Below are 15,357 nucleotides of genomic sequence, written 5' to 3'. Positions count from 1 at the left end.
CTATCCATGGAAAGCTGACAGTGTCCATGTCAGGAACTTCAACTAAACCAGAGGGAACAAAAGGACCATGGGAAGGGCAACTGTGTTTGTGTGCAGCGTGTCGAAGTGTTGAAAAGAGGGGCTGCCGGCACTCCCGCTGGGCGCCTCCCGGTGTGTTTAAGGGACGTGTCCGGCCATGTTCACCCCATACACACAGCACATATCCTGAGAGAAGGTTTGTTTCCTCAGGTATGTTGTAGGTGTGGATTGATGTGTGTCTTAACATGAAAAGACTTTAAACAGAATGGAATGGCTTGTTCGCAGTGTTTGGAAGAGGACCAAGACAAAATCATGTTTCCCTTCAATGGTGAAGAGGGTCTCGGGTTTGTTTCAGCACATTTACAGAAAACTGAATGTGACCATCGTGGATGTAGCGCAGAGGAGGAGCTGATGGACGATCACGGCGCTGCTGACTCACACGACAATCACTTGTAAACAAGTCGTCACACTCAGTTCTTGGTATTTACTCTGTGTTTGTGTTTGGTATCATCTCAGTGGATGACCACACACTCGACACCCACAGAGACCCGGAAAACCAGTGACGTCATCAACCTTCTGAGCTTTTATGGAGTGAACGGGTTTTTGGAAAAGTCTTGAAAAAAAAATTTAAAATTCCCACCTGAGGTTTCATTCATATTTATAAGGATTATTTAGGTGATTATTATATATTAAGCACTGATAGTTGAAAATAAAGCCATGCGTGTCAGTCTGTGACTGTGTGTGTGTGTGTGTGTGTTTTGCTTTCTTCTGACCTTCCACCAGTTCTCCTGCTCATTATCTGGAGGGGACAGGACTGGGTGCAGAAGTGTATTTATCTTCCTGCACAAATAGGACCTCTTTCCGTCTGGTCCCTGCTCGGCTTGTTGTTGAAAGATAGTGTGCAGCGTAGAGCGAGCTTCAGTATGTACGTGCGTGTGTGTGTGTGTGTGGGTGAACTGAGATGTGTCCCAGCTGGCCCACAGACCGGCACACGAACCATCACCTCACTGCAGCAAATGCACACAGAAGAGGAACATATCTCCCCGGTGATATTGATACCCCATAACTGCGGGGGTGTTGTACCCTAAATGAGAGCGTAGCATTCCTCCCAGAGGTCTGTGATCCTTGTCAAAGCTGGTGAGATCAGTGTTACACAAAGTCCCTGTTGCGTGAGCCCTGTAGCCCTGTAGCCCCATTTCCGCTTTTTCTCCATCACATCTTTGGGGATGTGTACTTTTTCTATGCACTGTCGAGGCATGTTTCTTTTCATTCCCTTGTTTTCTCCATGACATTAGGCTCACAGAGAGTTATCATACTGCACATGGCCATGGGCCAGGAAACCACTGCAGACGAGCCAGCGTTACAAAACAACACAAACAGTGAGAAAATGTGCTGGAAAGTTCTCGCACTTCGTCTTTATCCTCACAAACTGTTGGCTTTTTGAGCAACAATAAAGACTCTGCTGGCTAAAACTCAACTATTAGATTTTCATCTTAAAAAGTGCTTTTGCTCAGTGATCATTAAGCTGCTCGGGCCACAGCTTTGACCTCCTCGGTCACTGATGTGCTTGCCCATGGATTCATCTGCTTTTGTGACCTGACCACAGTGTCCTGGCACCGTCAGCTGAGGCCACTCTCTTGGCCGCTTTGATGTGGATTTACTCCGCCGTGATGATCCCAGCGTACACATGCGTAGTGAACTGTTTTCCCGGAAAAGCCGACATCGGTGAAAAACAAACAAAGAGATAAGACAGACTGTAGATAAGAGGCGGCCGAGACACGAGAGGCCACAGCAGAAATGCAAATGATTTGTCCAAGAAGCTGGTTTCACTCTGTGTGTCCTCACGGTGACATGTTTGTGTTGCTCTGAAAGCACATTCTGCAGATAAGCGACAAGTGCAGCGCACAAGGAATTTGATTTGATGAAGAAGAATGCAAAGCACAGCGCGGACGCTCTGATAAGAGCTCAACCGTCCCGTGTTTCCCTTTGTGTTCATTTACTTTTCAGCAGTTGACACTCAGTTTTCACCATGTATGATCACATGTCATTACATCACATGTCTTACATGTCATAACATTACATGTCATTACATTACATTACATTGCATTACATGTCATTACATTACATTACATGTCATTACATTACATGTCATTACATTACATTACATTACATTACATTACATGTCTTTACATTACATTACATGTCATTACATCACATGTCTTACATGTCATTACATTACATTACATGTCTTTACATTACATTACATGTCATTACATTACATTACATGTCATTACATTATATGTCATTACATTACATTACATTACATGTCATTACATTATATGTCATTACATTACATTACATGTCATTACATTACATTACATGTCATTACATTACATGTCATTACATTACATGTTATTACATTACATTGCATGTCATTACATTACATGTTATTACATTACATTACATGTCATTACATTACATGTTATTACATTACATTACATTACATGTCATTACATTACATGTTATTACATTACATTACATGTCATTGTGACATGTAATGTAACGGCATGTCATTACATTACATGTCATTAGATTACATGTCATTACATTACATGTCATTTAAAAACAATCAGTTCATTTATAGATTCTTTCACACTGATGTGACATTTGAACTATTCAGATCCACAATGTCAGGGATTGTGCCTAACCCTACCCTTAACCTTAGCCCTTAACCTTAACCTTAACCCTAACTTTTAACCCTAACCCTACTAAAGAACTCATACAGGTGAGGGAATATTCTTTCAATGTTTCATGTCCAGTTGAGCAGTTTTATGTGAGTATTGTACACACAGACACTAAAATGATAATATTAACATGAACATTGAAAACTCTTCTGTTATAGTATGAACAATAATAACAATAATAATAATAATGATAGTGATTTTTGTGGAGATGAAGTGGGCTGCTGTGGTGTCGTGGTTTGTATGCGAGTGGAAATCACATCAATGACCCATGTGCTTCTTCTATTTACGTGTGGATGCACCTGTGTGTTTGTATGTGTGTGTGTTTGAGGGGGTGTGTTTGTATCTGAGTGGGACAGTGTATACTCTGAGGGCCTGACCACACTTAGATTGAGTGTGTGTTGTTCTCTCTGGTGAGAGCGCACATATGTGTTTGCGTGAAGACCTGCTTCTATGTGGGTGTGTGTTTGATAAACTGTGAGAGCATGTGGGAGATTGTTTGTCTCTTCATCTGAGAGAGAGCGGGAGACAGCGGGACAGAGCGGGAGAGAGAGGGGGAGAGAGAGGGAGAGAGCGGGAGAGAGAGGGAGAGAGAGGGAGAGAGAGGGAGACAGCGGGAGACAGCGGGAGAGAGAGGGAGAGAAAGAGCAGAATGACGAGCTGGATGATCTGCTTCCAGCATCTATCTTCAAGTCACACAAACCTCTTTATCTGTGCCTGAGACACAAGGGCGGGAGACAGGCAGTGAGGGACAGACAGGCAGTGAGAGACAGACAGGCAGTGAGAGACAGACAGGCAGTGAGAGACAGAAAGACAGTGAGAGACAGACAGAGACTCCAGGAAAATACAAAGGGAAGAGAGATAGAGACGCCCTGAGAAGACGGCGTATGTCACTAAATGAGTGGAGACGCTGTTTATTATCACTGAAGGTTAACATGTGCTATCCCATAATTTAGCCTCAGAGGAGGGTGAGTGGCTATTTACATCTTCTATCACTTCTGTGATAGAAGATGTAAATTAAGATGTAAGTTTCATTGAGTGTGTCCAGGTATTACTAATGTTGTGGGGACCTCAACCTGTTCACACACTCACATTATGGGGACTTGTCTTCCTTGTGGGGACAAAAATCAAGTCCCAATAACGTATATGACTACGTTTTTAAGGTGAAGATATGTTTTAAGGTTAGATTGAGGTTAGGATTAGGATTAGGATTAGGCCAGTAGTAATTGTGGTTAAGGTTATAGTAAGTCTCCAGGAAATGAATGTAAGTCAATGCAATGTCCCCTCAAGTCATGAATGTCAAACATTTGTGTGTGTGTGTGTGTGTGTGTGTGCGTGCGTGCGTGCGTGCGTGTGTGTGTGTGTGTGTGTGCGGCGTGTGTGTCAGGCTAGTCTTCCTGCAGTGTAAGCATAAAAGGCAATAAAATAAAATGGGATAAATCAACCTGAGTGTAATTTTAGGTCTGTCGCTCCATAGTGAAGATCACATCTGTGTGTGTGTGTGTGGATAAACACTGACCTTGTCAGGACCGGTAGTCCTCATGGAGACCAAAACCTGGTCCTATCTCATTGTCTGAAGAGAAGCTTCGAGCTAACTTTTGAATTGAGGTGAAGTCAAAGTTATGGTTAGACATGAACTAGTTATGGTCAAGGTTAGGGAGAACCTTGACACACGCACGTGTGTGTGTGTGTGTTCTGCAGTATCATGCCTCATTGGCTGATGAGTTGCTATGCTCATGTCTTGCGCCTCTTAAATCAAATGTGTCACAACAGGAGTGGGCGTGGCCATCAGTGGGGAAGATGTCCCTCACTGTGGAGACATGGAAGCAGCTGAGAGCCACACTGTGGTGCTGGGATGTTGGACAGTGACAGGTGGAGGCAGAGAACACACTGACACACTAAACTTGAGATGGGAGCATGCTCAGTGCTGTGAGATGTTACTGCAGTGTTTGGCACAGACTTCCTCATGGACATCTCTGTTAGAGCATGCAGTGACCAGGCCGGACACATCTCTGGGTTTCTCTGGGTTTCTCTGGGTTTCTCAGCTCTTTGCACTTGTACTCTCTCTCTCTCTGTCACTCATTGTCTCATTGTCTCATTGTCTCATTGTATTTCTTACACGTTATTTCTACTCCACTTTCTCACTTGCATCATTTCTTGCTTTCTCTCTCCCTGTCTCTCATCCTCACTCCACCCTTCCACATCTCTCTCTCTCTCTCACATACTCTAGTTGCTACCCTTAAGACTGTGGTTACCATGGTGACAGCTATGTGCTGCGGTCAAAGAGCTGAATCCACCCAGGATCACTTCCTTGTTTAACACTTAGCTTTCTGACACGTCTTTTAAACTTGATTTTAAATTCATAAATAAATCCTTGAGCTAAATTGTAAGAGAGGCAGTAAGTGTGGATTCTGGTCTGTCCCTCAGATCTGGATCTCAGCTGTTGCTGAGCCGTCATTAGTAACACTCAGATTTGGAAACTCAGTTGACCTTGAGAAAATAGCCTTGTCCTCGGGCGTCCACATGTCACTGACATTGATTTGTGTTGTGTCTCCCTGAAGGAGGCTTCACCGCCTCTCACACACACACACACATTATGTTTATGCTCACAATTGTGTATTGTACACAATCTCCTTGTTACAACAAACACTCTGGCTTGATGAGCAGGTTTTTATTACAGTGATCCGTCTGTGTGTGTGTGTGTGTGTGTGTGTGTGTGTGTGTGTGTGTTATGTGATATATAAAAAACACTTTTGTCCTTTTCTTTCTTTCTGTCCCTGCTCTCATTTTTCCTGTTATCCTCTTCCTGTTTCTGTCCTCTCGTCTCTCCTTCTCTGCCCTTGTCTCGCTCTGAGAGTAAAGACTACATATGTCGCCCCCGTCCCCCCCACACACACACACACACACACATATATACACGTTGTTCACAAAAAAGCAGACAGATGTAAACAACATAACCTAATGGCTGTTTAAAGCCATTATGTCTGAAAGATGAAGTGTTGTGCCTGTGATGCTGTGCAGGTATGCTGCTGCTGTTAGGAGCAGTGAGGAGGATCAGGAGGCACAGATGTGAAGCATTTATGAGCAGCACAAGTCAGAACTCCTCCCATGCTGGCCCACTGTGCCCCCCACAGACCCTCAGACCCTGATCCAAGGACGGCCCACGGCTGCTGAAAAACAGCAGATGCTTTCGAGGAGACTAGAAAAAAGAGAAAGGGATGAAGATGCACATGTCCTTGACCATATTTGTGTCAGGGTGTGAAATACAGACTTCATTTCAACTCTTCTATACACACACACACACACACACACACACACGTATATCACACAGCCATTACAACCACATACAAATGTCTGTCACTTCTTCCTCTTCCATGTGCGTGTGTGTGTGTGTGTGTGTGTGTGTGTGTGCAGCTCTGCACAGTGAAGTCCAGCTGTGGGAAAAAAAACTTTGGAAGTATAGAATGTGGTGGACTCTGAGCATCATGAGTTCCCACTGACGTCTCCCAGTGCTTCTCACATCCTGTAACTCATCATCTCTCATGTGCATCTTGTGTTTGAGTTTGATATCGTGTTCACTGCTGTATGTTTTCATAGTCAGGAGATACTGATTACAACTCCACTGTAACTGTAACTGTATGTATTTTTGCTGGTTATTTTTAGGCTCCACAGATGTGGTGATTTTTACTAAACCACCTTCTTTCCCTCACTGTGACCAAAGAACGACAGACAGACCCGGGACAGGGTCTGACAGGTCCACTTTGTGTCTGAACATAACTCAGAACTCAGCTTTACTGTGAAACGTCTCTGTCGTCTGACAAAGAAAGAAAGAATAAAAGCATCATGTCCATTTTTTCCAGTTGGACGTCACAGATACTCACCTTTGTGACACACACATAAACTATATGCCCACCCACAGACTCAGGCCTGGGAGCGAGTCTCGTCTTGTTGAGTAGTAAAGGAGGAAGTGAGTGTTGAGATTGGGGGGAGATAGAAGCAGCAGCTCTCAGTCGTCAGTTCCCTTTGCTGACAGATTAAATCACGGAGAACAACCGCTGAGAGCCGACGACGCGGGAAACAGCAATTCACTTTTTCTTTAAAATAATAAGCACTGCATTGGATTTGATTGACGTGTCAGGACTTGGCCTCGCGTCGACCTCTCTGGTTGAGACCTCTCTCTCAGATGAAACTTATGCTGTTGGGTGTGCTGACCTGTTAAGACATGACCCTCATGCTGCCCCTTCCAGTCCCTGCTGCGGACGCCTCCTCCCAACAATCCTCTGAGGGCTCGAGTGCAAAAACCTCGGGAGGGCCTCGCCGATGACTCATCCACAGAGTTTCTTTTTTTTAAACACCAGTTTCATTGAGAGTCACTCCGCTGTTGTTGCAACCTATTTTATTGTCTTGCCACTTAGCAGGACAGTGCAGTGCAGTAAGCATGAAATTAGAAAACCTTACTCTGATGTAGCCGCTTACAATAATACTGCAATCATCATGTAGTCACAGTTTCGGCAATGTCAAAGGAAAATAAACAGATTATCTGCAGCGTCGTCGGTGAAATTATGTTCACAACAGATATCGTGTTACACAAACCTGACGTATCATGTTGCTTTATTAAAGCACGAGTCTTATTTGTAAATAACTACCTGAGCCACATGCATTAGCCCTGCAGCTTCCATTCAATACAAGCACACATCTTTACATGCTGCACGCATCACAAACTCATGTGAAACCTTGTTCACGTGGGTCTCGCTCTTCATGCTGCATGGAGATGATGACACCGAGCTAAGTGTGATAGTGCAAGAGAGAAACACAAGCACGGACATGCTGAGACCTGCTCAGGGTGAGGAAGGGGAGCAGCCTGTGATATGACGTCCAGCACCTCACTCACTGCTACACAATCTATGCCCAGCAAATGTGAACCACATGTGAAGAGTTGTGGGACCCCGACACCAACCAGGCAAACAGCGCTGTCTGTCTGAATGATCTGGGTGGGGTCAGCAGTGCAGAGGGGGGTAATGTAAATGGTCTGCTCCACTTTTGCATGGATCATTACAAAGGACATGAAGGCCACGGAACATGAATGATCCATGACCCTTCTTGGGACCAGTGTCTGTGTCCTCAGTTGTGTCCACAGGGCCTGGAAGAGCCGCTGCTTATCTCTCAGATCCACAATGGCAACAGTTGCTTGCCTTAAAGCAATGGGAAATGCCTTGGCTGCTCCCTCCCTCCCTCCCTCCCTCCCTCCCTCTTTCTTTCTTCCCTCCCTTCCTCCCTCTGTAGTTTCTCACTTTTTCTCTCTTGGTTCCTTGAGCAGTCTCTCTCTCTCTCCCTCCCTCTGTCTCTGCCCTGCTGTGAGTAGGTGGTTCCTTGCTGCACTTGATTGGTGTGAGTCTATATAGGAGGAGAGGCGCTGTAAGACACTCAGAGTCTGCTGGTTCCCAACAGGACTACCTGTGTTTTTTTCTGCCTTTTCTTGAGAGGATTTACTTTGTTGTGACAGCATGACGGAGAGCAAGAAGAAAGATAAAAAGGGGAGAAAGAAGGGTGCTAAGAAAGGACAGAAGGAGAAAGAGGCTGATCCCACTAAAGGTAAAAATGAAAAGATTTTCTGAGGATACTCATGTATGTGTGTGTGAGTGTGTGCGTGAGAGGAGTGACATTACGCTTGTGTTACTGTATTACGGAAGTGTGCGACCAAGTATCCTCTGCTTGTCAAAGCTTGCCGCCAGGTTGTCACATGGATCAGTGTTCTTCAGTGTTCTTCAGTGGACACTTCAGTGTTCTTCAGTGGACACTTCAGTGGACACTTCAGTGTCGAGGCAGCAGAGAAACTTCAGTGAGAACAAAATCAACCACATCTTCAAAGTTAGTTATGTTTTCTGCGTCACATTCCAGGTTTGAGGAAAGGTCTGCTTTTGAACTTCTTTTTTTGTGTGTACAGCAGGATTCATTGTTTCAGTCATGCGTGGTTTTCTGACAGCACTAATAATTCATCAGTTGCTACAGTGTGTATCGTAGTTCAGTGTCTGCCGTAAGTCATTGGAAATAAAAGGTGTATTTCTGTTTTTGCTGGAAGATTCTTTGACAGTGGAATACCATGGGAGCTACTTTCCACAATGTGCTCGCTCAGTGGTGGATCCTACAAGTCCCAGCATGTCACTGTAGTTTGACCTGAGGTCATGGGGAAGCCCCACCCCCACTTCAATGACACTTCAATGAGGACAATTCCACGTTTATCAGCGTGGAGCTGCTGTGTTTCACTACAGATACTGGATCTCCTCATGTTGGTAGCCATTTTGATGTCTGCTGATGTCACAGTCAGCTTCCAACACGCAACCATTGACACTGGGTTGGATGTGAGATGCTTTGCCATGTTTGCGTATGAAAGCGTGTTTATTTAGTGCACGTGGTGACTCTGTTGTTTCTCCTTTTATTATGCATGCAGAGTTGAACACATAATTAGTGATTCTTGTTCCATATTTGGTTGTAACGACTTGTCTCACTACACTGGATAAAGAGCACTTGTGTTTTGGACCTCTGCTTTAATCAACAAGCCAATCTGCTGAAAACATGAAGGGACTGTGTGATGAGCACAAAATGGCGCCGTGCTAGTCTGAATGTAGGCGTACGCTCATGTGCATCACGCCACTTTTAATTGATCACAAAACTGTGAAACTAAGGGTCCGGCCTTTGTAAGTAGGTCAAAAAAACCATGTGACTGATGCTCGTTGTGTCTGTTACTTTCACCACGTCCAGTGTGTTCTGGCCCTCATCTGTGACGGGAAGAGAGGACAGATCATGTTATCATCATGTTATCATCATGTTATCACTGCAGTGACATCATCATGTTATCACTGCAGTGACATCATGTTATCATCATGTTATCACTGAAGTGACATCATGTTATCACTGCAATGACATCATGTTATCATCATGTTATCACTGCAGTGACATCATCATGTTATCACTGCAGTGACATCATGTTATCATCATGTTATCACTGAAGTGACATCATGTTATCATCATGTTATCACTGCAGTGACATCATGTTATCATCATGTTATCACTGAAGTGACATCATGTTATCATCATGTTATCACTGCAGTGACATCATCATGTTATCACTGCAGTGACATCATGTTATCATCATGTTATCACTGCAGTGACATCATGTTATCATCATGTTATCACTGCAGTGACATCATGTTATCATCATGTTATCATCATGTTATCACTGCAGTGACATCATGTTTTCATCATGTTATCACTGCAGTGACATCATCATGTTATCACTGCAGTGACATCATCATGTTATCATCATGTTATCACTGCAGTGACATCATGTTATCATCTTGTTATCATCATGTTATCACTGCAGTGACATCATGTTTTCATCATGTTATCACTGCAGTGACATCATCATGTTATCACTGCAGTGACATCATCATGTTATCATCATGTTATCACTGCAGTGACATCATGTTTTCATCACATTATCACTGCAGTGACATCATCATGTTATCACTGCAGTGACATCATCATGTTATCATCATGTTATCACTGCAGTGACATCATGTTATCATCATGTTATCACTGCAGTGACATCATCATGTTTTCACTGCAGTGACATCATGTTATCATCATGTTATCACTGCAGTGACATCATGTTATCATCATGTTATCACTGCAGTGACATCATCATGTTTTCACTGCAGTGACATCATGTTATTGAGGATCTGTCATGAACGTGAACAGTGGCCTGCTTCATTATAAATGTGTGACTGAACATTTATTACGATCACAACAGTAAAAGTTATATCGGTATATGATGACGTATCAAAGTGATGCGTCATCATATACCGATATGTGGATATATGATGACGATGTTGGGCTGATCAAACACAACAGTTTTACAATGAGAAACAGAAATGCATGATATTGGACTTTTTGCCGATATATCATGTGCTTGGGAGTGATAATCGATGCCAATATTGTGCCGGTAATATTGTGTATCCCTAATAAGAAATGATACACACTAACTCTCTGAATGGAACTCAGTATTAAATGAATAAACAGGTTGTCATTATTCATCTTGTTTATCTGGTTTGATGGTCATGTTTTGCTGTTGGGGAAGTTCTCCTCACGATTGTAGACAAAGGCAACTGGAAAGTTCAGCTGCTTATATCTACACTCCCGAGGCTGGACTCTGTTGTTTATCCACCAAATGACACTTTTCTTGTTTGTTACAGTTACCTGATAGTTGAAGTAAAGACAAGTGGAAACTGTTGCATTGTTGTTGGTATCAGTGCTTCCACAGATTTTAGTTTAGTTTGACCTCCTCAGGGTTCCTAAGGTCATCTGTGCAGTAATTAAAGAGGCGTCAGGTCATAAGGAAAAGGCTTTGCTCGGACAATTTGTGTTGATGAGTGAGGAAATGATTTAACTGGCATTGTAAAGTCACAAACTCCTCTTCGCTACAACCTTTAGATTCAAACTTGTTTCTGTGTGATTTGTGTGGGATTTATTTTCCCTTTATTATCTTGTATGGTTGTTTCATATGAATGTCATATAAAGAAAAGACTGTGAAACTCATCTCAGCTCCTTCTAGATGTTATTCCAGCTCTGTATTGTGGATAATGAGCGTTGTGAACAATGTGTTATTCAATGTACACAATGAGATGAAGATATAATCTTAATCTTAAACTGTCAGTCATAAGAGGGAATTGTCCAGGTAATCCTCAGCTATCGTCGATGTCTTTGTTACGTGCTGATCTCTCGCTCCAGTACTGTATGTGCATCGTGGCTGAAAGACTTTTCTAATGAAACAGGCCCAGGGTTAGAAAGGGAGAACGTCCGAGAACGGGAGAACAAAATACACTCAAAGGGGAGAAAAACTGTGTCTCCGATACAAGACAAAGGAAAGTAAAAACACTACAGGCATATCATCATATGTGGCAAGTATGCAAGAAGCAGCTCACAATCAATCAAGAGTCTTACCACATAAACATTCCTCCATTTGTGCGACAACAGCAGTGTCTTTTGCAGCCTGCGTGCTTCGTACTGCTGCTAATAATTAGTAATGGAAGTAAAGACTTTTTTATGGCTTAACTCCTACCACACCTTTGCACATTAAAAAAGAGCTACTTCAATGATTTGGGAACAATATGTTATGAGGGACAAGTAGACTCAAGTCAAACTCAGCTTCCAGCCAGTTCAGGTAAAATCCTGTAATTATCAACAACTGAAGACACGGAAAACCGATCAGACAACCGGTTCATGTCACTTCTACATGAAATCTAAAATGTCCCAGACATGTGGATTATTGTGCCAATGAAGCAGAGAGACATTTGACAGACTTGACTGTTGGTGAAGACATGAATAATTAGAAACCACATCGTTGGTATGTAAACAAAGAATCTATGAAACCATGACAACCATTTCAAAACAGATGAAATATCATTTTATTCCCAAACATGAACTTTTACCTCTATCTTTGTGAACTCCTTTTTGTTGACTGTGGAATCATCAACGTCCACGTCTTTGTTTTTCGTTGCAGTTTTCTTTCAGTTTGGCCGCTCGTGCATAAAAAGTGATATTGAGCTGAAATAAACATGTTTTGACCACAGTCGGCTACAGGTGGTAGGAGGGGCTTAGATGTTGGGAGGGGCTTAGATGTTACTATTTGACTGCAATAGTGTTGAGCTCTGTTTCCTTGGCATTGAATAATAACTATTCAAAAATGTTGTTCAGGAAACAAATGTTTAATTGTTGATTTACATTTCTGTCTTTAACGACGCCAACGATTGAGAGTTCACGTTGGTTTTCTGTGATCAAAGATGTTCAGTAATGTGCTCTCAACTCATACAACTACTACTTTTTTGGTTCTTAATCATCTGTTAAATCACAAATCTTTTTAAACAGAAGACCATAGACTGTCCTAAGCCCCTCCCACCTCATGTGGCTTCACTACATGTACATGTGTTATATATTATGTTATATATATTACTCTCTTGTTTTAAGTTGCTTTGCAGTGTTACCACCAGTGTTTCAGGGATGAGTTTGTGCAACTGTTGGTTAAATGACTGGTGGAAGTGTCCAGTACAGTATGTTGAGGACATGGACGTGTAGATGGAGGCCAGTTCTGAATGATTTGGCCTCCTCTCACTTTCTGCTCAATCCATCATCCTGAGGGACAGACAGTCGTCCTTTCTGACAGTCCACCGCCAACGTCAATATTTATGGCAAATTATTACTTTCCTAGTTTTAACCAAAATGAGCCAAAGGTGTATTTTGTGCTTTTGAAAAACTCTAAAACACAAGGAGTAAACTGTCCGTGCTGAATTGCATTTGTTATTTTACTCTGCTTGTGTGTTTGTAAGTGTTCAAACGTATATTTGGAGAATAACTACAGTTGTAGAATAGTTGAAATGTCAAATGCATTGTTCAGAATCAGAATCAGCTTTATTGGCCAAGTATGTAACACATACAAGGAATTCGACTCCGGTTTTTCAAACACACGCTGTACATGAAACATAGACATCAACATAACTTAACATACATTTGACAAGAGTGAATAAAAAAGGTGACCAGAGGTCCGGTTTATTTTTAAATATATATATATATATAAACGATAAAGTGCAGATAGTGAATAGATAAATAAACAAATAAACTGATAAACTTGTTGGACTTAATACAGTATTAATTCCAAGAGTTACACTGTTACACTGTCAAATGATTGTACTAGTACTTAAGCATTTTGAGTCTCACGTATAAACATAATTATTTGGTGAAAGTGGCGTGGCTCTGGTGGGAGGCTGCTGAAATGATCTCTTGGAACAGATGTTGTGTTACAGTGACTAGTGTGTAGTGTCTTAAGACCATTCCCACATGCAAAACCCATTTTTCTGGCTGTCTCACCATGTAATTTGTCTTTAGACAACGTGCAGTGAAGTGACATAACACCAGAGTAATCAGGGATACTTTGTCTAGAAGGGAAACACAAAGGCATGCCTCAGATTCCTGCTCTAAGCTCCTGGAAGTAAAACAGAAATGTTAACTCAATAATACCAACAGTGGATTGTTAATTCATCAAATGACTTTGTTTTTGAAGCTCTCTCCGGGCCGAGGTTTCCAACTGTTACCCAAGGCATGAGCTGTTGACACGCTGGATAGGCTTCTATTGTCAAATTTGTTTTTTATAGTCCATGTCTGCAGCTGCCCCTCTGCTTCAAAAAGAGAGAATCAGGCTGTTGTTGAGGCAGGGCTTTATCACTGCTGCTGTAATGGGAAAGCTACACTAACAAACTGGTTTATTTCTGTGCTAGTTAGTAAGTAAATGTGCAATTCAGTGTAAATGAGTTGTAAGTGAACAGTGTCAGTGTTTTTTTGTCTTGCTGAGCCACAAAGATGATTTATTTAGGACTAACCTCCATGCAGTATGATGTTAAACATCTGTATCTCACAGTCTAATGGACTCCTGCATCTTTATTTGGGACTGTATACTGTGGACACATCTGGCTCAGTGGGGCTGATGAGAAATGCAGTTCTCTCTCTGTTTCTGTAACTTTTGAACTGTTTCTGACGACGCTTGGCAAATGCAGAGTACCAAACTTCTTCATTGTGGCTGTGACTGTGACTGACGAGGCTTTGCTCACACTGACGTGTGGATGCTAATCTTGTACAGTAGTTCACTCCCGAACTCATGTTCTGTACGTTTTCTAAGTCATTTGATGCAGCGGTAAAAAAAGAGGCTTCGTCTGGCTTATTACATTTCAACAAATGTCTCCTTGATAAATGACATTTGCCTTTAAAACAGTTATCACTGATGGAACCGTGCGATAATGTCCGTGGCAGATGTGTTCTTGTATTTATCAGTGAGTCATTACTCACCACTGCCATCATTAGAAGACGTTTCATTAACATCTAATTCCACCCATTTCTGTTTAATAAAGAACATCTGGAACACGAGGGCTTTTCATAAACATGTTATTACCTTGTTTTCCCCAAACCTCCCAGGACTGTAAAGTCTTGAATTCACTGCTTCAACAATAACAGCACAAAGATCCATTTTGAGCATAAGCTCATGAAAGCTACTGAAGACCCAACAGCACATCTGCGCTGGCTTAGAAACTTTGACTTTGTAAATGTCATGAATATCATCAGTCACATTTTCCAACAGGAAGCTGTCCACAGATAAAAGTCCTCTGTTTTACCAGCTACTAAATATTTTTAGAAACAAAAAGCTGCTATTGAACTAAAAATAGTTGTTTTTCCATTGATCCTCATTTGTGGGCTATTTAAAATCTGACACTTGGTTATCTGTGGTTGAGTCTCCTGTTACTGTATGACACTTAAAACCCTTTTATATACTTGCCTGCTTGTATTGTGAATGACGATGTCATGAGTGCACTTTAAACGAGGTCAAAGGTGTCATTATTTAAATGGGTTAAATGTCAGGAGACGTCGCGGTCTGTTGATGTTGTGAAGGTCATTACATTACAAGTATATATTTAAACAATTGAAATAGCTGTCAGTGTTATAATAGATCATAATTGTAATGGCTTTCACAGTCTCTCTGCTCGTTCTGCTGTTTTCT

General features: G+C 42.1%; 1 protein-coding gene across 5 annotated transcripts in view; it reads left to right on the top strand.

The window, feature by feature from the left end:
* Window positions 1-15,357, top strand: part of nrg2a (neuregulin 2a) — a 56,797-nt gene that overhangs the window by 11,187 nt on the left and 30,253 nt on the right. The window contains exon 1 of one of the 5 annotated variants that reach the window (XM_058627210.1): window positions 8,089-8,351. The exons of 3 other annotated variants lie outside the window; for them this stretch is intronic. In XM_058627210.1, the coding sequence (XP_058483193.1) occupies window positions 8,264-8,351 (88 nt within the window). In that variant the 5' untranslated portion in view covers window positions 8,089-8,263. Of the gene's footprint in view, window positions 1-8,088; window positions 8,352-15,357 lie in introns of those variants that run through there. One more of the 5 variants, XM_058627209.1, reaches the window with a different exon arrangement.

This window comes from Solea solea, chromosome 4 (genome assembly GCF_958295425.1).
Source record: "Solea solea chromosome 4, fSolSol10.1, whole genome shotgun sequence".
In the NCBI taxonomy this organism is placed as follows: domain Eukaryota; kingdom Metazoa; phylum Chordata; class Actinopteri; order Pleuronectiformes; family Soleidae; genus Solea; species Solea solea.
Note: the sequence above shows the minus strand (reverse complement) of the source record. Positions and strands in the feature narration are given on the sequence as shown.